The 24,004-nt window shown below is 40.2% G+C and overlaps 1 protein-coding gene across 1 annotated transcript in view; it reads right to left on the bottom strand.

Annotated features, from left to right (window-relative positions):
- Positions 1–24,004, bottom strand: part of LOC128114554 (solute carrier family 5 member 4-like) — a 102,542-nt gene that overhangs the window by 28,995 nt on the left and 49,543 nt on the right. Inside the window, exons 6-9 of the mRNA XM_052744654.1 lie at positions 22,300–22,404; positions 16,844–16,949; positions 15,565–15,645; positions 5,202–5,422 (exon numbers count right to left, since the gene is read on the bottom strand). Coding sequence (XP_052600614.1) covers positions 5,202–5,422; positions 15,565–15,645; positions 16,844–16,949; positions 22,300–22,404 — 513 coding nt within the window. The remainder of the gene's footprint in view (positions 1–5,201; positions 5,423–15,564; positions 15,646–16,843; positions 16,950–22,299; positions 22,405–24,004) is intronic.

Genomic DNA, 24,004 nt, shown 5'->3' on the forward strand with positions numbered 1-24,004 from the left:
CCAAGAAAGATCTTTGAAGCTTTAAAGACAAAGTCAAGAGAACTAGAGGAAAATATTTCCTAAAAATAGATCAGAGGCTAAGAGATAGAAAAATGGGAAAAATATAAGGCCAGCAGAGATAGGATAACAAGCCATGTCTATAAACTGCTTTCTCCACCCCCTGCCACCAATCTTTGTAAGCATCTTTTTGAATTCTATGTTAGATATATCACTTATCTCCATTTCATTATGAACCATTTACAGATATTTTACTTACTATTAGTTGGAAAATCTTTTCCATTTTCTACATTTTTTTTCAATCCCTCTGTGGGTTTCTGTGTATTAAATAAAAGAGCCAGCTCTCCAAATTTAAGTTGACTGTTCTTGTGTGAGATCTGTTTCTCTCATCATCCAAGAGACATTCAGGTACCCTGAACTCTTTGTAACACCCACTGTTTTGTTCTTAGTATATTAGTTGTATATTCCACCAAACTAGAAAATCTGAAAGAAATGGATAATCTTCTAGATATTTACACACTACCAAAATTAAACCAACATGAGATAAATTTTTTAAATAGACTCAAACACCTAGTGAAATAAAAGCAATAGGTAAAAATAACCCAACTAAAAAAGGTGAGGGCTAAATGGATTCAGTAAAGAATTCTACAAGGCTTCAAAAAAAGAACTATTACCATCATTCCTCAAAATATTCCACAAACTAGAAAAGGAAAGTGTATTTAAAGTATTGCATTGATACCAAAACCAGATGAGGAATTAAAAACTACAACAACAGAAAAGACAATTATAGGCCATTATTTCTAAAGAACACAGATGCAAAAATTCTTAATAAGATACTTTCAAATCAAATTTAAGAACACATCAAAAACATTATTCATCATGATAAAATCAGTTCATCCCAGAGATGCAAGGATGATTCAATACATGTAAATCAATACCTATAATCCACCAAATAAATAGACTAAAGGACAGAAACCACATGATCTTCTCATCAGAATCAGAAAAGGTCTTTGGACAAAATCTAACATCTCTTCATAGTAAAAGTCCAGGAAAGAGCTGGATAGAGATGGCTCAGTGGTTAAAAATATTGGTTTCTCTTTCACAGGACCTAGTTTTGAGTTATAGGACCCACACAGTGGATAAAAACCACCTGTAACTCCTGTTCCAGGGGGTATAATGTCCTCTACTGGCTTCTGCAAGCACAAGGCACACATGTTGTACAGATATACATGCAGGCAAACAACCATACACATAAAAATAAATAATAAATACTTTGTTAAATGTCCTGAAGAGAATAGGGACATAGGGGACATATCTTTTTTTTTCACTTTGTTTTTGAGATTATAATATAATTACATTTCTCCTTTCTCTTTCTTCCCTTCAAATTCTCCTGTATATCGCTCCTTGAGCTCTTTCAAATTTGTGGTCTTTTCTTTCATTAATTGTTATTGCATGCTATATATATATATATGCACATACAACCACCTATAATGAGATCTGGTGCCCTCTTCTGGCGTGCAAGCATACATGCAGGCAGAACACTGCATATGTAATAAATAAAAAAATCTTTTAAAAGAAAATCAGGATGAAGAAAAGGATGTCAACTCTTACAACCCCTGTTCAACATAATACCTCAAGTGCCAGCTAGAACAATAAGACAGGTGAAGATGACCAAAAGAATATAAGTAAGTAAGGAAGAAGTCAAAGAATCTCAATTTGCAGATGATTATATATATATATATGTATATATATATATATACATATATATATATATGACAAAACTTATAGGTAATAAATACATTCAGTAAAATAGCAGGATGCAAAATTAATAACAAAAAAATCAGTAACCTTCCTATATACAAATGATAAATATACTAAGAAGGAAATCAATGAAACAATATCATTCAAAATTGTTTCAAAAAAAATCTTGGAATAAGTCCCATAAGGAAGTAAAAGACTTGCATAATGAAAATGTTAAGACACTAAAAAAATAAAATTGAAAATGATATCAGATGATGGAAAAACATCCTGTGCTCATGGATTGGTAAGATTAATATTGTGAAAATGTCCATCTTACCAAAAACCAATGAAATCCCTAATCAAATTACAGTATAATTCTTCATAGAAATTGGAAAAAATCTTAAACTTAATATGAAAATAGAACAAAAGTAATCCTGAAAAAAAAAAAGAGTACTGCTGAAAGTGTTTATTTTGTTTTAATTTCAAGTTATACTCTAGAGCTATGGTAATGAAAACAGCATGGTATTGACATAAAAACAAGTTCATTGACCAGTGGAATAGAATTGAGGGCCCACACACAGACCCATACTCACACATCCATTTGATTTTTTACAAAGAAACCAACAATATACATTGGGGGAAGACAGCATCTTTAACAAATGGTGCTGGTCAAAGTGGATAGTTACTTGTAGAAGAATAAAACCAGGTTTTTAATTCTCACCCTGCACAAAACTCAACATCAAATGGCTCAGGAACTTCAGTGTGAGACCTGCTATCCTGAACCCAATAGAGGAGGAAGTAGAGACTATGCTTGAACTTATTGGCACATAAAAGACTTTCTGAACAAGATCTTGATGGTGAAGGCATTAAGACCCATATTTAATTAATGAGACCTCATAAAATAAAAAGTTTCTGTAAGTGAAGGACACCATCGCTAGAGTAAAGAGTCAATGTATAATATAAGGTTGGAAAAAATCTCTACCAGATATACATCTGACAGAGGGTTAGTATCTAGACTGTATAAAGAACTCAAAAAATTAAACAAGAAAACAAACAACCCAATTAAGAAGAGAGCATAGAATTAAACATAGAGTTACCAAAAGATTAAATAAAAATAGCTGAGGATCATTTTCTAAAATGTTCGATATCCTTAACCACCCGGGAAATCAAAAGTACTTTAATATTTCACCTTACCCCAATCAGAATTGCTAAGATTAACAATACAATCAAAACAAATACTGGGGAGTATGTGAAGAAAGAAGAACATTTATTCACTGCTGGTGAGAATGCAAACGGAGACAACTGCTATGAAAACCAATGTGGAGGTCCCTCAAAAAGCTAAAAATAGATTGATCATATGATCCAGCTACACCACTCTTGGGTTTTTGAACAAAGGACTTAATCCTACTCTAGAAACATTTGCTTCTCCACATGAATCCCTTTTAGTTGATGAATAGATAATAAAAATATGTCGTATTTATACAATTGAATAGTATTCAACTATTAAAAAATGAAATTGGTGGGTAAATGGATGGAGCTGGAAACGATCATTCTGAATGAGGTAGCCCAGACCCAGAAACACAAATGTCACAAATTTTCTCTCACCTATGAATATTAGCTTTGAATCTTAAGATATTTGTGTTTCATGTGGAATATCTATAGAGATCAGGGAGTTACTAAAAGGCTATGGGATTTCATGGAGAATAGAATACACTGTTATAAAGGATAAAGGGAGGAATAATGGAATAGGAATGGTTAAACTGGGAAGGTAGAAGAGAGACTATGGGAATAAATAACACTAAAGATCATTTGAAAAGACATATGGAAACACATTACTATAAAAAGTTTCCATACACACACACACACACACACACACACACACACACACACACACACACACAAAGTTAAAATGGAGTTACCCTATAACAGGCAGGAATGTCACTACTAGGCTAACAAACAAAAAATAGCCCAGTGCTAGGGATGGGCTACTTCTTTAGAAAGTGTTGGATAATGAGGTCCCATGGAGCTTCCTCAAAATTATAGGCTATTGCCATTGCTCTTGGTGACCCTTGAGAACTTAATAAGATCCCATTGCTAAAGACAACACATAGTTGAGTGATGAAAATCAAGCTGATGCAGACCTAGAAACTTCATCCTTACTGGCTAGCTTTCATAGGGCAGGAAGGTGCTAAATAAGAAAAGTCATCATCTGTCCTACTCAGTTGTGAACCCTGCAAGCTATAATAATGCCTGGCCTAGCAAAACATGACCACTGAATGGTGAAGTATAAACATGAACATCATGGGAATAAACAACTTTATAATTGAATTTAGGTCCCACTCCACAACATGAAGCTCATACTTGGATGGTTATCATCTCAAGAACCTACAGCTAAGACAAAATATTGGTGCTACAAGAGAAGCTAATACTATTATGCTGCTAAGTGGACTTATTACTAAACTCACTGTTAATGGCTTGTCCTTGTACTCATAACTCAACCCTCATCTGAGAATCTTAGATTTTCAGTAGATGATGATTAACATAGAAAACCCATATTTGGCCAAATGAAAAGGTGCAGATTGATCAGCTTTAAAAAGGAACACATATACTACCCCTAACTCCCTCCAAGGCTTAGGGATCAGTGCAGAAGAGGGAGCAGAAAGTGTAAGAACAAGAGGAAGTGAATGACTGCAAAGAAACATCTGAACATATAGGGCAGCGGTGCATAGAAACTCAGTGATTGTGATACCATGCACAAAACTGTGCAAGCCCAAGCCAGACCAAATCCCAGCATAGAGAGGGGGGTTGGGCATACAGCATCACCCCTAACCATGGAGCAAATGACAATTGTTAACTGTTGGGAGAGGAAGAGACAGTTTCCTCTATGAGTTTAGCCCATGATAATTTGGCAATACTCCAGTGGAGGACTGCACATCCAACAATATTTGAATAGATGATAGATGATAGATAGATAGATAGATAGATAGATAGATAGATAGATAGATAGATAGATAGATAGATGGGAACTGAAGAAGGAAAGTTGAATACTCAACCAACAGAAAAATCCTAAAAGTAAAAATCTCTCTAAAGCATTTGAATCACTTCCACTTCCAGAAAAGTTAATGATAAAATTCTGATTTCATGCGTCACTGTGCACTTGGAGGGTATCTATTTCTTCAGAAGTAACAATGATTCTGATGTGTCACAGAATATACTAAATACAATAATTTAGGGAATACTGAAACATTTAAGTGAAAGAGCTGAACGCATTTCTCTCTCTGCAGGTGAGTGAGACAAGTGCAGTGAGGAAGGACCAAAACATCTAGTTTCTACAAGATGAGACATACAAAAGTGTTGGACACTTTAAATACTGTTTATGTGTTCAAAATAGAAGCTAGATGCTTTTACATGAGACAAGAAAAATACACATAAACACAGGCACACATGCAAACATACACTCTCACCTGGTCTGCACACCAGTACCAGATAGCTAAAATGGTCATTCCAAATATCAGTCCTGGCCATGGAATGTCTCCAGTGATGGGATCTCGGAAGATGTGGAAGGAGTCCGGCTGAGGAGTGTAGCACTTGGGGCTGATTGTCAGGTTGTCCCCCTCGACTACAGAGGGGATGGCGTTCATGTACTTCTCTGTAAAGCTCTCATAGCCTCCGACTTCAGCAAACGCTAAAAAGGCATCAGATAAAATGTGTGAGAATTTTAAACACCTCATGTTCATTGCAGAGAAGTACTTGAGTACTACCCATTTTAGAATAGTCATGTCTTCAGTAATTTTTCCAATGATCCATGCATGCCTTTATGGTTTCTCCACTGGGATTGTCCATGGTAGAATAATGACTTTCACAGAGTACTCAACACAAATAATTCTTTAATATTGTTTCTTTTTACTTAATGAAATCATTTTATTATAATGAATTCACAAGTAAAAATAAATTAGACAACTCAATTAAGATAGCATTAATAGCATTTGCCCTTAAGTAAGCAATTTGCCCAGTACCAAACTCTGTACAGCTTGGCGAACTTTCTATATAGTTATAATGGCCATTCTGAAGTGATAGTGCTTTGTTTATTGTTTTACACTTTCACTATCAATTACGTATTTATTCATTTATCAACCATGCTCCAATGTGCACATGCACACACAAATCTATGACCTTTGAACCTAGAAGATAATAAGCTTTATATCCTCTTTCATGACTCACGTGTTCTTTGGTCTGCAGTCTGTCTTTCCTCATGAACATTTCTTAGTCACCTTATCCTATACCCACACATATACCTGTTTACATATATACAAGAATACTTTCTAGGCTAGGATCTTCCTATCAGAGAGAACACACATTTTTTAAGTTTATTTATTCTTCTCTCATCTATTATATCCCAACCACAATTTCCTATCCCTCCACTCTTCCCAGTCCCTCCCCCTGCCACCACCACTACCCCCATCACCCCCAGATCCACTCCTCCTCCATTTTCCTTCAGAAAAGGGCAGGCATCCCAGAGATATCAACCAAACATGGCATATCAACTTATAATAAAACTAGGTACATCCCCTCATATTAAGGGTGGACAAGGCAACCCAGCAGAGGAAAAGAGTCTCATAAGCAGGCAAAAGAATCAGAGACAGCCCCCATTCTCACTGTTAGGAGTCCCACAGGAACACCAAGCTACACAACCATAACATAAATGCAGAGGACCTAGGTCAGACCCATACAGGATCCCTGATTATCAGTTCAGTCTCTGTGTGTGCTCCATGGGCCCTGATTAGTTGATTCTGTTAGACAAAGAACATACATTTTTGTTTGTTCATTTTCCTTTGTAAGTTTAGGATCTCTCTCTCTCTCTCTCTCTCTCTCTCTCTCTCTCTCTCTCTCTCTCTCTCTTTCTTCCTTAATTACTTTTCCTTCTTTATTAATTATTTGTTTGTTCATCCTTCTTTCATATATTATATCCGGACTGCAGTTTCCCCTCCCTCCACTCCTCCCAGTTCCTTCCCACCTCCTCCCCTCTCTCCCAGATCCACTCCTCTTCATTTCCCTTCAAAAAAGAGCAGGCCCTCCAGGGAAATCAACCAAACATATTACATAACAAATTACAATAAGACTTGGCACATACCCTCATAACAAGGCTGGATGAAGCAACCCAGTAGGAGGAATAGGGTCCCAAGAGCAGGCAAAAGAATAGAACACTTTTCTTAATAATATGCATTTTAAGTCCATCCACTTTTCCTGAAATTTTCATAGTGAACTATGAGAAATTTCAGTTTCTTCTAAAAGCAACAGGAAGAAAGAAATAGCTGTATATTAGTCAGGGTTTTCTAGAGGAACAGAACTCTGTGTGTGTGTGTGTGTGTGTGTGTGTGTGTGTGTGTGTGTGTGTGTGCATGTGTGTGTGTGTGTGTGTGTGTGTGTGTGTGTGTATTATTAAAGAGGGATTTATTAGAGTGGTTTACAGGTTGTGGTGCAAGAACTGGGTTCTAACACAAATGAAAGATGCCTCAGTAGCAGGACAGATGAACTTGCCAGTGAGAATGAGACCAAGAAGCCAAAGAGAAAAAGCTTCCTTCTTCTATGTCCTCTTCTGTGGGCTGCCATCAGAAGGGGTGGCCCAGACTTAGAGTAGTTCTTCTCATCTCAAATGATTCAATAAAAAAATCTTTCATAGGAGTTTCCAGATGCTTGGGTTTTAGTTGATTCCAGATGTAATCAAGTTGACAACCAAGATTAGTCATCACAAGTCTAGTTGACACACAATCACATCTCCTATGTCATGCTTAATTTCCAAATGAAAACAATAACCAGATCATAATTCCACCTAACATGATATAAATATCCCACATACAACCACAAACACATTATATATTTCAGAACAGGTGGTAATATCCCTTGAGGAATGTTTAGTCTTTCAGTGTCTCATAACTTAAATGTGATAGTAACCACTGATTTTTATCTCAATCAATGTTATATTACACAATGAGAAAATAGAGTAAAGAAAACACAGACATTGCTTAATATATGTGTATATATGCAGGGACACAATTTTAAACAAATGGGGACAGAAACACTCACGCCAACTACAATCCACATTCCTACAGCTGGTCACACGGCCTTAGCTGGTATTTATAACTACTTTCTTCTTATACTCCTCTGACTTCCTTCAATCTCCATTTCAGTAGGTCCTGTTTCTTTTCCTAGAAAAGTGACCCATGCCTTCATTCCTGAAGGGTCTGGGCCCTTTGCCATCCTGCCTGGATTTGGGTTGTTATAGTTTCCAATTGACTTTAATCACGGGACATGGTAAAACGAGAAGTCTTCCTAAAGTATTTCCTGCACTCCAGATATAATCTTCCTTATCTTCATTGTGGAGATGCAATCCAGTTTCCCCTGGTAGTCTGCATCAATCACCTCTTCTAACACTGTTATTCCTTTCTTAACCTATTGGTTTGTGGACAAGAGAAACCCAAAGCTCAGGGAGAGGTCTGAGCTTCCAGGTCAATGGGATATTTTTTGTGTCTCCAGGTAGTAATGCTCCCTGTCTGGAACTAAAACTTCTAGGCCATTTTTATAGTGGGTCACCAGGGGTGGTAATAACCATTCTCACTTCTACCTCTTGATTCCTGGACTGGTGAGTTGGAGGCTGATTCAAAACATATACTGCCTTCTAGAGAACCCTGCTCCAGCCCTCCAGTCTACTGCCACTTAGCTGGCACTGTGGTATGTCTTCAAAAGGCCATTCTACCTTTCTATCAAGCTGGCTGCTTCAAGTCATTGGGGAACATGGTAAAACTAAAGGATTCCATGAGTATGGAACCATTGTTACATTCTTCTAGCTGTGGTCAGAAGCAATGCAGCATGGAATACCATGAAGGTGGATAAGGCATTTTGTAAGTCCACGGATGGTAGCTTCGACAGAAACATTACATGTGGGAAAGGCAAATCCATAACCAGAATAAATATCTATTCCAGTAAGGACAAACTGTCACCACCCTTTCTACAAAGGAAGTGGTCCAATACAGTCAATCTGCCACCAGGTCACTGGTTGGTCACCCAGGGAAGGGTACCATATTGGGGTCTCAGCTGTTGGCAGACCTGGAACTCAGCAGCAACAACAGCAAGGTCAGCCTTGATGAGTGGCAGTCCATGCTGTTGAGTCCATGCATAACCTTTATCTATGCCACCATGGGCCAATTGGGCAATGGCAAAGATGGCTGGAGAAAGTGGCTAATTCTCCACAGAATGTGTCATGCTAATTATTTCATTATTGCTAAAGTCCCCTTTTGGTGAACATTTGTATGAGATGTGAGTATTTTCACATCCTTTGCCCATTTGGAGACATCTATCCATGTATTTCTTCTTCAGATATCTTTCTCATCATTTATCCAATCATGTTCTTCCTACATACCTGACCATCCAGCCAATCCATTGGTTACTGCCCATGAGCCAGTAAACAATCACACATCTGGCCGTCTCTCCTTTCAAGCAAAATGTATGATCATGTGTACTGCCCAAAGTTCTGCCCACTGTGAAGATTTCCCTTCACAGGTATCATTCAGGATTGTCCAAGAAAAGGGCTGTAATTCTGCAGCTGATCACTTCAGATGGTGCCTGTACAATGTGCGTAACCATCAGTAAACCATGCCTTAGTCTTCTCTTCCTCAGTCAACCCACCATACACCATACACCATGAGGCTATAGGTGCATACTTGGGAGCAGAAGGTATCGTAACAGGAGTAGAAACCATAGGCATGTGGGTAACTTCTTCAAGTAACTTGCTTGTGCCTTCAAGACCTGCTGGGCCTAATCACATATATGCCACTTCCATTTGATAATGGATTGGTATTGTGCACATCCTACTTTATAGCTTTATGGGTCAGACAGCACCCAGCTCATAATGGGCAGCCCAGGTAATATGGTAACTTGATGGCTCATTGTCAAATGTTCAGTTTCCATTAAGACCCAATAGCAGGCCAAGAGCTGTCTCTCCAAGGGAGAGTAGTTGTCTGCAGATGATGGTGAAGCCTTACTCCAAAATTCTCTTCAGTGATTCACCTAAAAGGGCCTGCCAAAGCCTTCGGATAGCATCCCTATCTGCCACTGACACCTCAAGTGCCATCAAGTCATCTGGATCACATAGTCCAAATGGTAGAGCAATCTTTACAAGAGCCAGGACCTGTTGAAAAGCCTTCCCCATTCCGAGCCCCACTCAAAGCTAACAGCTTTCTGAGTCACTTGGTATATAGACTAGAGTAACACATCTAAGAGGAGAAAGTGCTGTCTCCAGAATCCAAATAGGGCCACTAAACATTGTTCTTTCTTGGTGGTGGGAGGGGCCAGATGTAGTAACTGACCTTTCACCTTAGAAGGAATATGCATGCTCTACACTATTGAACTCCTAAGAATTTTGCTGAAGTAGAAGACCCTTGAAGTTTGGCTGGATTTATTTCACATTCTTTTTTTTTAAAGATTTATTTATTTATTAATTTATTATGTAGACAATGTACTGCCTGCATGTATGCCTGCATGCCAGAAGAGGGCACCAGATCTCATTACAGATGGTTGTGAGCCACCATGTGGTTGCTGGGAATTAAACTCGGGACCTCTGAAAGAACAGTGCTCTTAACCGCTGAGCCATCTCTCCAGCCCCTTATTTCACATTCTTTAATATATATGTCACCATCAAGTCCAAAGCGGTTGCTACCTCCTGCTCAATGGTCCAATCGGCCTGTCATAATGTGATGGATCAGTGTGACATTTTGTGAGAGAGACAGACAATCAAGATCCCTTTGAGCAAAGTTATGACACATGGCTGGAGAGTTCATATAGCCTTGAGAGAAAACTGTAAATGTATACTGCTGGCTTTACCAAGTGAAAACAAATTGTTTCTGGTGGTCCTTATGGTCAGATGCTGAGAAAAAGGCAAATCAAAAGGCGGCGGTGAGGGGGGGGGGGGAGGAATCTACACTCAAAAATAGACAGATCATCCAGTCAAAAACTAAACAGAAATTTTGGAGCTAACTGACACTATAAACCAAATGGACTTTAAAAATATTTATAGAACATGCCCCCAAATACAAAAACCTTCTCCTCAGCACCTCGCGGATCTTTCTCCAAAACTGACCACATACTCAGGTACAAAGCAAGTCTCAACAGATATAAGAAAATTCATATGACATCCCACACCCTATCTGACTACCACAGATTAAAGCTGAGAGATAGCTTCCTGGCTTGGCAGCACAAGCCTTTGTAATCCCAGCAGTGAGTCGGCAGGGGTGGGTGGATCTCTGTGAATCTGAGGCCAGCCAGGGTTGCATCGTGAGAACTTGGGGTTTTTGTTTGGTTTGGTTTGGTTTGGTTTGGTTTGGTTTGGTTTGGTTTGGTTTGGTTTGGTTAGGTTTGGTTTGAGACAGCGTTTCAACCCTTCTTGTCCTAGAACCCTTGTTGTCCTAGAACCCACTCTGTAGCCCAGGCTGGCCTCCAACTCACAGAGATCCACCTGGCTCTGCCTCCTGAGTGCTGGGATTAAAGATGTGTGCCACCACTACCCAACGAGAGCCTGTCTTTAAAATGAATAAATGGAAGATTAGGGAAGCTAATGAAGCTCTCCAGGCTCAGAAAGCTAGTAAGTTGCAAGTTTCACAAGGCATTTGCCCAAGGTGCTAGAAGCCCTAAACAAGTGCCAGGAAGAGGGCCGACTCCAGCCGCCTGCCTGCGGGTTCTGCAGGAGCTCCGAGGAGGCAGCTGCCTCTCAGGTCAACAGGGCTCTTCTAGTGACCTTTTACCCAAACTCCTGTAAGATCTCAGTAAACTTACTGGTTTAGTAAGCTAGAAAAAAAAAAAGCTGAAGGTTAAGGCTGGGGCGGGGGGAGGGAGGACAGGGGAATCTGTGGTTGGTATGTAAAATGAATAGAAAATCTCTTAATTAAAAAAAGGGAAAAAATAAAGGAAAAAAAGTATGGAGTAAGGGACTAGGGGAGGGATGGTTCTCCCTTGGAAGGGGAAATGGAATAGATAGTAATGAATGGATGAGATAAGGGGACTAGAAAAGGAGGTTCAAACAGGGAGGAGAAGGTAAGAGGGGTGAGGGAGGGAGTATGAGGAAGGACAGGTAAAACTATGGGTCATTTGAAGGGTCATATGGAAACCTAATAGAGTAGAAGCTTCCTAAAATACATATACAAAGGCAATCTAAATGGGCCAAATGATGGAGGAGACACAGTCCCTAACAGACATCTCTCATCACCAAATGAAGCTTCCAGTACCAAGAATGGGTTATATCTAATCAAGTTGTTGGCCAAAGGGGTCCCATGGAACCCCCAAACAACCCAGTCTGTTGCCAAAGTTATTGGTTGCTTTCCACAAACTGACTTAGGTAAGGCCCTATTGCTGAAGACACCTATACAACTCATTGAACATGGAGAAGTCGAGCTGGTGCCTATCTAGAGCCTTCACCCCTGTGGACTAATGTTCATGGTACTGGAAGGGTACTGCTCACACTACCAAAGGTTGTGTAAATACCAACCCAGTTACAAATCCTTCGAATTACAGTAGTGACCTGTGTGCAAGATACACCAGTACAGTAGTTGCCAAAAGCTTGTAGGAGTAACTAACAAATGTTTGACTGAACTTAGGACCTGCTGTATGAGCTACAACCCATACCTAACACTGTTTGGATGGCCAAGAACCTGAGACTAGATAGACCAAGAACCTACAGTAAAACCAAACACTTCTGTTCTACTAAAGGAATGTAGCAATAGAATGATTCCTAATGACATTCTCCTCTACTTGTAGATCAATGCCTTGCTCAACCATCATCGGAGAAGTTTCCTCCTGTAGCAGATGGGAAAAAACATTCACACTCAGACAGTGTGCAGAGAGTGAGAGACTTAGGAACAGCCCTAAATGGAATGTCTCTATCAAATCCCACCCCTCAGGACTCGGGGAACTCTGCAGAAAAGGAGGCAGAAAGAGTGTGAGAGCCACAGAGGATGGAAGACTCCAAGGAATCAAGTCTTCTGAACCCAGCATGCCCAATGTACATATAAACTCACAGCGACTGCAGCAGCATGCACAGGGTCTGCACTATTTGGGGTCCCAGAGCTGAAGGGAGAAGTAGACACAAGCCCCCATCCTTCACCCAGAAGCTATCTCCAGTTTATAACCACTTGAAATGAGAAATTAGTTTTCTCCAAGGGCATCTCACTGGGGAAACAAACCACTCTTAAGGGTAGGCACCATGCCCAGCAGTAGGTGACCAACCCATAACAAATTCAACGGCATCTTTTGAGACTCTTCATCTCATGATGTTGTTTTAGGTTTTTTTTTTCTTCCTATCTTACAGGTCCATATGTGGTGTGTGTGTACGTGTGTGTGTGTGTGTGTGTGTGTGTGTGTGTGTGTGTGTGTGTAATGGCTTCCGGTTTGGGGTTTTTATGGGATTCCTGTGTGTGTGAACATGTGTCTCTGTATCTATATGTATTTCTTTTGCTCATTTTCTTCTGTTGGTTTTTTTTCTATTCTTATTTGCTTGCGTTTTATTTTATGTTATTAGTATTCCTTAGATTCCTTTTTGTTTTCTAACAAAGAGACAGTAAGGGAATGGATGTGGATGGGAGTGGAAGGGGGGCAACTGAGAGGGGAAGGGCAATGGAACTGTAATCAGAAAACACTGTATGAAAAATCTAATTTCAATAAAAGAAAAGGAAGGACGGATGCCAGGAGTTACATATCAATTCCAGTGATGTTTAGGGACTTCATTAACAATTTTGAGGCAACACATGGTGACCTTGTTTCATTTCTGTTACTCTTATCCTCCCCCTTCCCAGAAAAAGAGTAACAGCAGGGATTCGGCCCACACTGCATGTTATAGTCCTTCATCTTAAGGAAGGAAAAAGGGCCAGGATCTTGAGACAGTTGGCTACCGCATATCCGCAGACAGGAGCAGAGAGAAACTAACACACCCAAGAGACTCATGCTCAGGCAGTTTTCTTCATTATTACTCAGTTCAGGGAACAGCCATGAAAATGGTTGTACCCACACCCAGGGTGGGTTTTTACATCTCAGCTAACACTCAAACAACCCATGTAGATATGTCCACAGGCCTGCCTGCTACAGATAGTTCATTAACTGAGGTGCTCTTCTTGCTGATTCTAAATTTTGGCAAGTTGACATTTAAAATGTATATACATATAGGTAATAGTATACAGACTGAGCCGGTTATATTTAGGAATATGTATATGGGGAAAAAAGAGGCCATGAATTTCAAAGAAAACAAAGAGGGTAATAGGAAGGCTTGGAAAAATGAAAGGGAAAGAAGAAATGTTATAACTGTATTATAATCTCAAATAAAAAAAATCCAACTATCAAAAAAAAGTCAAAAAGTTCTGTGTATTGTCCTAATACTGGAAACCTATAGTAAAGAGCTGGTGCTCAGTGATGGCTGCCCTGGAGAGCTGGTCTTGCTATAGGGGAAAGGCTTCCCCAAAGAGAATTCAACATGGTGGGTATGATGGTTTGACATTTATGAACTTGACAAAATCTAGAATTGCCTAGGAGACGTGTTTCTGGGCATGGATACAATGATAGAAAATCTTTGCAGGGTATTTTGCCAACAGAGAATTAGCATCTTGGATATTTTAAAAGCATAAAACCTCCCTGAACTTGAGAGGTTGAGGAATGTGACAATCGTGATCTTGAGGCCAGCCTAGTGAGTCTCAAGCACCTCGATCCACATAGTTAGACCATACTTTAAAAAAAATAAACTCAAAAACTTCAGCATCAGAAGAAAAATTCAGCTTAGTGGTATAAATGGGCAATGGGAGTGATCTGTTTTCAAACGAAGAATAATTGACCACTAAAAATATGACAAAATGGCTCAACATCTTTAGCCATCAGTTAAATCCAAACCAAACTACATTAGGATTCCCTCTCAATTCTGGCAAGGTTTTAGGACAAGTTATAATTTTTACTCTTGATGTGACTGCAAATTAGTCCAACTGCTATAGAAGTGAGTAAGGATGTTCTCCCCAAAGTTAAAAACAGAACTACCACCTGATATAGCTTCAGATACATGCCTTAAAAAAACCAAAGTTAATAAACACCTGTAAACCCCTTTATCATGGCACCATTCACAGTTTTATTTAGTCAGCCTAGGTGCCTGTTGTGGAATGCTGTTCTCTGGCATGACAGGAGCATTCCCATCTCGAAACCAAGAGCAGCCATGATTACATATATGCTATACTAACAAGGTAGATCCCACTAGTGCTCTCTAGTGGAGAGCAAGGAGGGTGCACAAGGCAGCACACTACATGCATAAGGCTCCTCCCATCCCTGCAAAAATAAGCAGTTGGTGGTTGCTGGTTGAAGGGATACATTTTCTTCAGTGGTGTAGCTACTAGTAATTTGTTCTTGTTACTGTAGGTATCACCTGGCCTATGCTCCTACAGGTAGCCCAGCTAAATGCATTGGTCCATTAAGTTAGACTTGGATGAAAACATTTTGGGGGTTGTTACTTAGTGCCCTATCTGGGGTGAAGAGATATTTGTTCACATCTACCTAGGAAAAGTTCATATGACAGTGATGATCAACAGATAAATGGGCCTGGCACTACTGGGACTGAAGAGATTTTCTTTGTCTACCCACGTTTTCTATCCACTAGAGCTGAAGGACACAACTAGCTGACTCTTAACATTCCCATCAAGGGAACTATAGGATATGAAAATATGACCCAGTAAAACTGAGAGGCAATGCTACAGAGCAGACAGACAGAAACTTCTTCCATAATTTCCCAGCCTGGGTATAGCACACTCTACTTACCAAACCCCATGAGAATGAAAGAACCAACCAGCATGATAAAAGCCTGGATAGTATCTGTGTAGATCACTGAGGCCAAGCCCCCTGTGGAGAGAAAATAATAAATCAGAACATTTTATCCATGCATTCTGATTTCTCTGTCTTCACCTCTGGGCTGTACTCTATCTCAAACACAGAAGTGAGTCAACAGACAGCATATCATAGTTCCTGTGTGAGCCACAAACTTGTCTTGACATCAGGTTCTCCTAAGTGCTTATTTATGTATTTAGTTCATTTTCTCTTTCTCTTGTCTTAATGAGATTCAAAGTTCTGTGAATGGTGGAGTTCCATCTTGCTGAGTTTTTGGATATTGCATAAGGGAAAGTGAAGATTTTATACCCTGCAAGTTTATCACAATTATCTATTTAATCACCCCCATTTAGGTTGGTATATCCTGTCTCAAATGTAGCAAACCTTGTTTGTTTGGAACACATCACTGTTTTATTAGTTGGAGTCCAGAAATAATGACTGGCTTGTGCTTTGTAACAATGTTGTGTGCAAAAAAAAAAATCCTCTTTAAATTCTAGACTCATTGGATTTTCCATCCAAAGGTGTTTCCTTTTGGGGAGCATGATGAGGAGACAAGGATGACCTGGGAAATCAGAGGTCAGGCCCATCACTCATGAATCTGAAATTGTGTTCAATGCACAACAGTCACCTCAGATTATCTTAATTCTTCCAAGTCAGCTACCATAAAATATAGCAGCTGATTTAAAATGTATGAAATGAGTTTAGTTTAGCATGCATGAGACACTAGATAAACATCTAAGGTTCAGGAGAGTCTGTTTGGACTATTGTCACAGACTTTCCACAGTCAACCTACCCCTGCAGTTCCTCCATATCAGTTATGACAACCATGGCTCAATTCTGTGATCTGACATTCTATAGCAGTTTCAGCCTCACATTGTGTTTTCCAGTCTTATATTGCAACTGTTCCCTTGTCCAAGCTGTATTCCATCAGCATAATCTTAAACGGTGATTTAGGTGCCAAACACACAGCTGAGCAAGACCATAACTTCCCCAATCCATCTTTTCTTGATCAATCCCCCCTTGAATCTAATTACGGGCATTCTGTTGTGTTTACTATAGTTGTGGTTCTGATCCTGTGCTTTACTCCCATGGCAGCCATAGAATGGTACCCTTAGTTTGGCCATCAGAAGGCTACAACCAAGGTTACTAATCACAAATTGGGGAAAGATACACAGAACACAGTATGAATGAGTAAAACAAACTGTGGACTCACCAGCCACTGTGTAAACAGCAGTGATAGCCAAGAGGATGAAGACTGCCAGGTAAAGATTCAATCCCAAAGCTAGTTGAATGAATATGGCTCCGGAAAATATGCTCGACTAAAAAAGCAACAGTCCAGATGAGAAAGAAGCATTTCTTCAGACATCTGCTTTTTGTACTCTAACATCTACATGTCCTTTTCCTGATAGACTTGTGTTAATCTGTTGGGACACCACTGAGACGGTCCTACGACAATATCCTTGCAAGTCGTCAAGCAATTTTCACTCTCTCTTCTGTACATTGATAGTAGCTACTCAATCAAGACAGGAAATTAAGTGGAATGTCCCAAAAGCTTTTTCTGTATGTTAGAGAGGCTCAGCAGTTGCTTATAGAAAGTCTCTTGATCAGAGTTCAACAAAGAATATATATTAACTTTAGCATTCTATCAATGAAAACTTTATGATTATAAGGTTTTATTTTTCACATGGAGGGTTAGGTCTGCTCAAAAAAAATGGCTGGGGTGAATTTGTCTCTCTGCTCTGAAACTATTTTAACTTTGAGGATGTACTTATCATAGAATTCTTGAAAGAATTCACAGCCACACTTCTCTACTGTTCCTAAGTTACCCATTGAAAGGATGTTAAACAGCACATGGTGCTGGTTACCATGTGGAAAGGTCACGGTCACGACAGAACCCAGAGAAGATCCAGGCCTGGAGAGAGAAAGATGGTGGTGGGGGGGAGCAGAGCAGAGCAGAAAGAGAGCAGAGAGAGCATGGGGGGGGGGTCTGCATCTGGCTTTTAAAGCACAGATTGTGTGACCACGCCATGCGCCCCCCTGATGATGTAAGACGCAAGACCCCGAGCTCCGAATATGTGGGAGTGAGGGCAGGATCCTATACAGGTGTTGCTCTTACAATCATTTTGAAGCCAAGGAAACTCAAGCTCAGACTATTTGTCACCCGGACAGATAGTTGTAAGCTGAAGTTTTGAACCTGTATGATGCTCCTCCAAATCCCAGACTATTAAGCACTTTGTTATTGTGCTCTTGTGGGAGTTTACTTAATGAAATACAGACATTATCCTTGGACGCTATGGCTGAGACAGTGGTGGGTTGTTTTTTTTTTTTTTTTTTTTTGAACCTTCATGAATTACTATATTAGACAGAATAATTTTATAGTCAAACTAACAAGAAAAAGATAATTACGAGTCAAACATGTAAGGCACGTGGACAAATTGACTTTAGTCCTAATAATGATAGAAAAGTCTAGAAAGGAGAGAGAGATGATGACCTTTATGAAGGATGTGGGAATTAGACATTCTCATCTTGCCAACATCTGTTAGCTTGGAATCAATGAATCAATTTTAAAAGTGTAGATAAAGTTAGTCAAAATTTTCTCTGTAGCTTGTAGGTGATTGTAAGGGTATCATCTTATGTTCTGAACAAAGTCAGAGGAGACTAGGTGAAATTCCAAAATCAAACTACCAAATTCACTTTAACAATAGGATTCTCACTGAGGAAAACTTCCAGAAATAAGATAAATTGTAGTAAAATAATCAACACTACCTTTGACTATGCACTTTAGTCTTGTATGGATAGAAGACTTACAAAAAATCCTGAATTGGGGCTTGGGGTGGGGGGTTGTCATATGGCTGAGGCAATTATAAAAACATTTTTGATGTATTATAAAACTGGTCTGCTGGGGGGATTCCTGCAGAACTGCAGCTGGTTTGATTCCAGAGTGTTAGCACCTAGCTTTAATCTGCTTTTTGTGATTGATGCCTTTTGTCTCCGGTACCTTCTATGTGAATCTTGTCTGAGAGTTTTCTGAAGGTGCAAAGCCTATGCAAAACTTGATTGGGGAACAACCCAGAAAACTGTGGTTTTCCTTAACTGAGAATTTGCATTTGGCATTGTCCCTTTGGGGAACATAGATAAGAGGTTTTGGGATATGGAAATTAACTTGCTAATGGTGTAAATTGGAGAACAATAAAAAAAAAAAAGCCCTTTGCTAAGCTATGAGTGAGTGAGTCAGTCCTGAGAGATTGATTCCCCCTGCAGCTGGAAAAGCTAAAAATCATCCTTAGATGATTTCTATGAACCCACGTGAACCCATATCTGATATACAACACTGATAAACAAATGATTGCTTGGATTGCCAGCTTTCTCAATTACGAAAGAAGGAATAAACACACATGTATGAAGCTGGTGAAAGCAAATTACTCTTCAGAAATTGACTGTCAGTAAAGACAGTGTGACTCCTGGGTGGGAATGCAGATGAGATGCTTCCTCTCTAGGAGGGGTTGGAAAAGAAGAGTCGGGATGAAAAAAAAGAACAGACTATTCCCAAAGCAAGACAGGAAAAGGAACAAAAAAAATTATGGAGGGCGTGAAAGGACAGTGAAAACAGGGAACAACCCTGGGAAACAAGCTACACAGAGCTTCCTTCTCCCCAGGAGGGGAAGGACAAGCAAAAGCTAAATCCAGAAGGTAAGTCAGACAGCCCTGAGAAAAGGCTGGCGGTGCCCACAGGACACGTCCTCCCAGCCCTCACAGTGACTCCTGTGGCAGGATGTGTCCGTGCAGAGAGGAATTCTCTGTCACTCCCCATGAGTAAAAGGAGCAGAGCCACCTGCCATCTGCAGAGAGAGAGGGAGCCTGTCTGTGTTAGGGTTTCTATTGCTGTGATGAAACACCATGACCAAAAAAGCAAGTTGGGGGGAAAGGGTTTATTCAGCTTACACTTCTGCAGCACTGTTCTTTATTGAAGAAAGTCAGCACAGCAACTCAGGCAGGGCAGGAACCTGGAGGCAGGAGCTGATGCAGAGGCCATGGAAGAGTGCTGCTGACTGGCTTGCTGTCCCTGGCTTGCTCAGCCTGCTTTCTTACAGACCTCAGGACCACCAGCTCAGGGATGGCACCACCCACCATGTGCTGGGCCCTCCCCCATTGATCACTGAGAAAAATACCTTACAGCTGGATCTCATGGAGGCATTTCCTCAACAAAGGCTCCTTCCTCTCTAACGACTCCAGCTTGAATCAAGTTGGCATAAAGTCAACCAGAACAGAGCCTATTGCTTAATATTGGGCTACCCAAGACCAGAGAACATGGAGGAGTCATCAACCTGCCTCAGCTCCAAATTCAGGGGTAACCATTGGATGCAATGTGAAGAGGAGGTAGCAACGCAAGAGCAGCAGGAGGCTCAGCTTGGGCAATGATGTGAGGGACCCCACCCTTGGTGAACAGAAGCAGACCCAATCAACTGATTATGACTTTGGAATTTGATATCCCTAAGATCAGCAGAGAGATGATCCCCTGGAGCAACCTCCTTCCCAGGAGTCTCACTTCTGAGGAAACCAAGAACTCTGAACTACCTGACATCTACAGCTACATCTCTCTAGTAGTGAAATCAATGCTTAGCAGATTCTGAAAGTACAGAAACGTTTCCAGACACATGTTTCTCCGTGTTTTGTTTGCTTCTCCACCTCAATAGACTTGGGAGACATGTTCCACCTCACCTAGAACATTAGCCAGTACATGGACACAAATTTAGGAATCTCAGGAGGCTGGTATTGATTAGGTGGAAGCCCCACCTCTCTCTCTCTCTCTCTCTCCCTAGACCCTCCCCACTCAGAAAGCCTGCCAAAGGCCAGCTCCTCCCCCAGGGGCTGCTCAAGACCACAACTACAGGTTACTTAAGGTCTGGGAACCATATTTGCCATGTGACTCCTCCCCTCCTTTTCCAAGGGTCATCCTGGGTTGCTTTGCTGTGTTCATTAAACCTGGATTTATTAATTTGGCTTAATTGGCTTGTTACATCAGTGGCAGAAGATACATAACAACCAGGGATTCAAAACTTCTCAGGTATGGCCTGCTCAGCCAGAAAACTGAAAATCTGCATGTGATAAATACAAGTCCCCGGTATGACAGGAAGGAAAGCTACTAAAATGAAGACAGATTTGACAGAATATAAGCCACTATATAAAGTCGCTATGGAAATTGGGGTGGAAGTTTCTCAAAATGCTGAAAAAGGAACTAGCATACGATCCAGTTATACCATTCCTGGATCTCTACTGTGTGTTCTACTGCAGAATGCAGGGATTCTTGCACTCTCAAGTTCGTCACTGCTTGTCTCATAGCGGCTAGGGAATAGAATCAGCCTTGATGGCCACCAGCTGATGAAGGGATAATCAAAAGGAGGTACATAACACAAAAGGATTTTATTTAGTTGTATAAAAAGTTGATATTAGGAAATTTTCAGGAAAATGAAACTAAAATATACTAATGGGGGTAAGACAAATGCCACATGTCCTATCTCATATGTGAATCCTAGCTTTTAATTTTTGGATTTGTGTTCTTAGACTGTTTGTGGAGACACCTAGGACATGAAGGTAGAAACAAAGGGAATACCAGGGACAGACAGTGGAAGGGAGGGTAGAAGAAGGGGGATGTGTAAAAAGAGAGGGTGGAGGAAGATTTAGACAATGCTAAGGATACATTTTTCTAAAAGTCATACGGAAACCTAATAGCTTGTAAGATAATTAAAGAGTTCAGAGGAAAGTATCATACACAGATTGGATTAGGAAAGAATATCAAGTCTTGAAGACAAAGTAGGGGAAATGGATCACTCAGTCAAAGAAAATGTTAAATTAAAAGAAAGAAAAGGCAAAACCAGGAACAGAACATGTGTGAACTCTGTGACATTATAAAAGACCAAGCCTATGAACTGTAGGTAAACAAGAAGGAGAAGAACCCCAGATCAAAGACACAGAAGGTATTTTCAACAAATCACAGAAGAAAATCTCCTAAATCTGAACAAAGATATGTGTATCAAGGTCCAAAACTTGTAAAGAACACCAAATGGATGGGAAGAGAAAAGAAACTCCCCATGTCATATAATAGCCAAAAGACTAAATGTACAGAATAAAGAAAGGCTATTGACAGTGACAAGAGAGAAAGACCAAGTCACATATATGTACAGGCCCATCACAAAAACAAAAAAACAACCAGGAACAGCAACAACAAAAATAAACCTGGAAAGGCATTGTACCCTGGCTAGCTCCTCTGACTGTACAGTTTGTCTCCAGCCTTATGAAAGACATAAGATGTGCCCTCTCTATTGCTGAATAGCTCTTGCTTAAAGAGAAGTTTTACTATATATGTATATTACATGCATTACACATATATGTTACATATACATACATGTATGTATATATATATACATATATATCCAATTTTCATATCCTTACTGACAGCAGATTTACACTCTTAAGGCTCATAGGATTTGATGGTCTATACCTCTATGGATACATCTCTAAAGTTCCCCTTTATCTCACTGATGCTTCATAGAAAAACCTCAAGGAAGTTAAGGCTCAAGTTGTTGAGAAAGCACACACCCCATCTTGTGACCCTGTCACCCCAATCAAGTGACCTCTGACAGCTCCACTGTCAGGAGGCATTGCACTCACGGAGATTTGGATGGCCACCATGATGAAGAGGGAGAGGACTGATAGGTAGATCTGAAGCCTCTTCCCACCAAACCGCTTCCTGAGGTATTCTGGCATGGTCATCACCTGCAGAGACAGACGTCAACAGGAATTCACCTCAGAGCCTAAGTCTGCTAAGCACCTATGGACAGTTAAGTACTATGTATGGTGTCTTGGGAATAATCAAGTGGGAAAGATGGTAGAATCACAATCATCATGGGGACTTGAGGCAGATCATCTTATGATTGCTTCCTGACATTTACTAGATGTATTGACCTTTGAAAAATAGTTTTAAATATCTTTTTATTATCTGTGGATCTCTGTGTGTGCCTCTGTGTGTCTCTCTGTCTCTCTCTTTGTCTCTGTCTCTGTCTCTCTCATATCTTACAAGGTAGGCTAGTCTACCTTGTCCCTCTAGCCCCTCTAGGGTATTTCTAACCCTTCCAACTCAACCCTTCTGTTCAGACAATCTCCACTCCCTTGGGACTCACTGACATTTGTGGCTGGACCCAGGATACCCCTAGTTCTGCCTCTGCTGTCCTCCGTGGAGCTAGACCCCAAACCCTACTTAAGAGACTTCCAGCATCAGTCCCCTTCCCCTTCTTGCTAGACTATTACCCACACCACCCATTGCCCTGATCTGGGACTGTTTAGAGTCTGACTTCAGAGTTCCAACCAAAATGTCAGATCTGGGACCAGTCAGAATCTGAAACCTGAAGCCCAGAGTGGTCCCAAGACTGAAAACAGATCATCACTCTGCTGGTCAACAACCTGTCAGATTGGAGTAACAGAAACCAAATAACCAAATACCCACCCAAAAAAAGTAAGACCAGATATCCACACCAAGAAATACTATGACTGTCATAACTTCAAATGCTTAAATCCCAGTGCAAAAACACAAACATGAGCAACCAAAACAACATTCCTGTTCCAGAAGCCAGCACCACTATTGCAAAATTCCCCAAGAAAAGCAATCTATTGGAAGCACAAGACAATGGGTTCAAAACAGCAATTATGAGTTTACTCAAGGACCTTAGCAAGGATATGAGCAAATATCATACGAAGACCATGAAAACACAAACAGTTGAATGAAATAATAAAAACAATTCAAGACATGGAAACAGAACTTAACAAAGAAATAAAATTACTAAAGAAGAGCCAAACTGAAATAAACCTCAAAATGGAAAATTCAGGAATGCAAACACAGAGCTCAGAGGAAAACCATATCAACAGACTAAATGAAATGGAAGGTAAACATTAGATCTTGAAGATAAGGTAGGAGAAACAGATAGCTCAGTCAAATAAAATGTTCAATCTACCCGGGCGGTGGTGGCGCACGCCTTTAATCCCAGCACTCGGGAGGCAGAGCCAGGCGGATCTCTGTGAGTTCGAGGCCAGCCTGGGCTACCAAGTGAGTCCCAGGAAAGGCGCAAAGCTACACAGAGAAACCCTGTCTCGAAAAACCAAAAAAAAAAAAAAAAAAAAATGTTCAATCTAAAAAGAAAAATCCAGGCACAAGATATCCAGGAAACCCGGGATACTATGAAAAGACCAAATCTATGAATAGTAGGAATAGAGGAAGGAGAAGAAACCCAGGTCAATGGCATAGAAAATATTCTTTTCAATAATAGAAGAATTTTCAAATAATAGAAGAAAGAGATACCTACAAAGTGCAAGAGGCACACTG

Source organism: Peromyscus californicus, unplaced genomic scaffold, assembly GCF_007827085.1.
Source record: "Peromyscus californicus insignis strain IS unplaced genomic scaffold, ASM782708v3 Scaffold_19__1_contigs__length_69161282, whole genome shotgun sequence".
Lineage (NCBI taxonomy): Eukaryota > Metazoa > Chordata > Mammalia > Rodentia > Cricetidae > Peromyscus > Peromyscus californicus.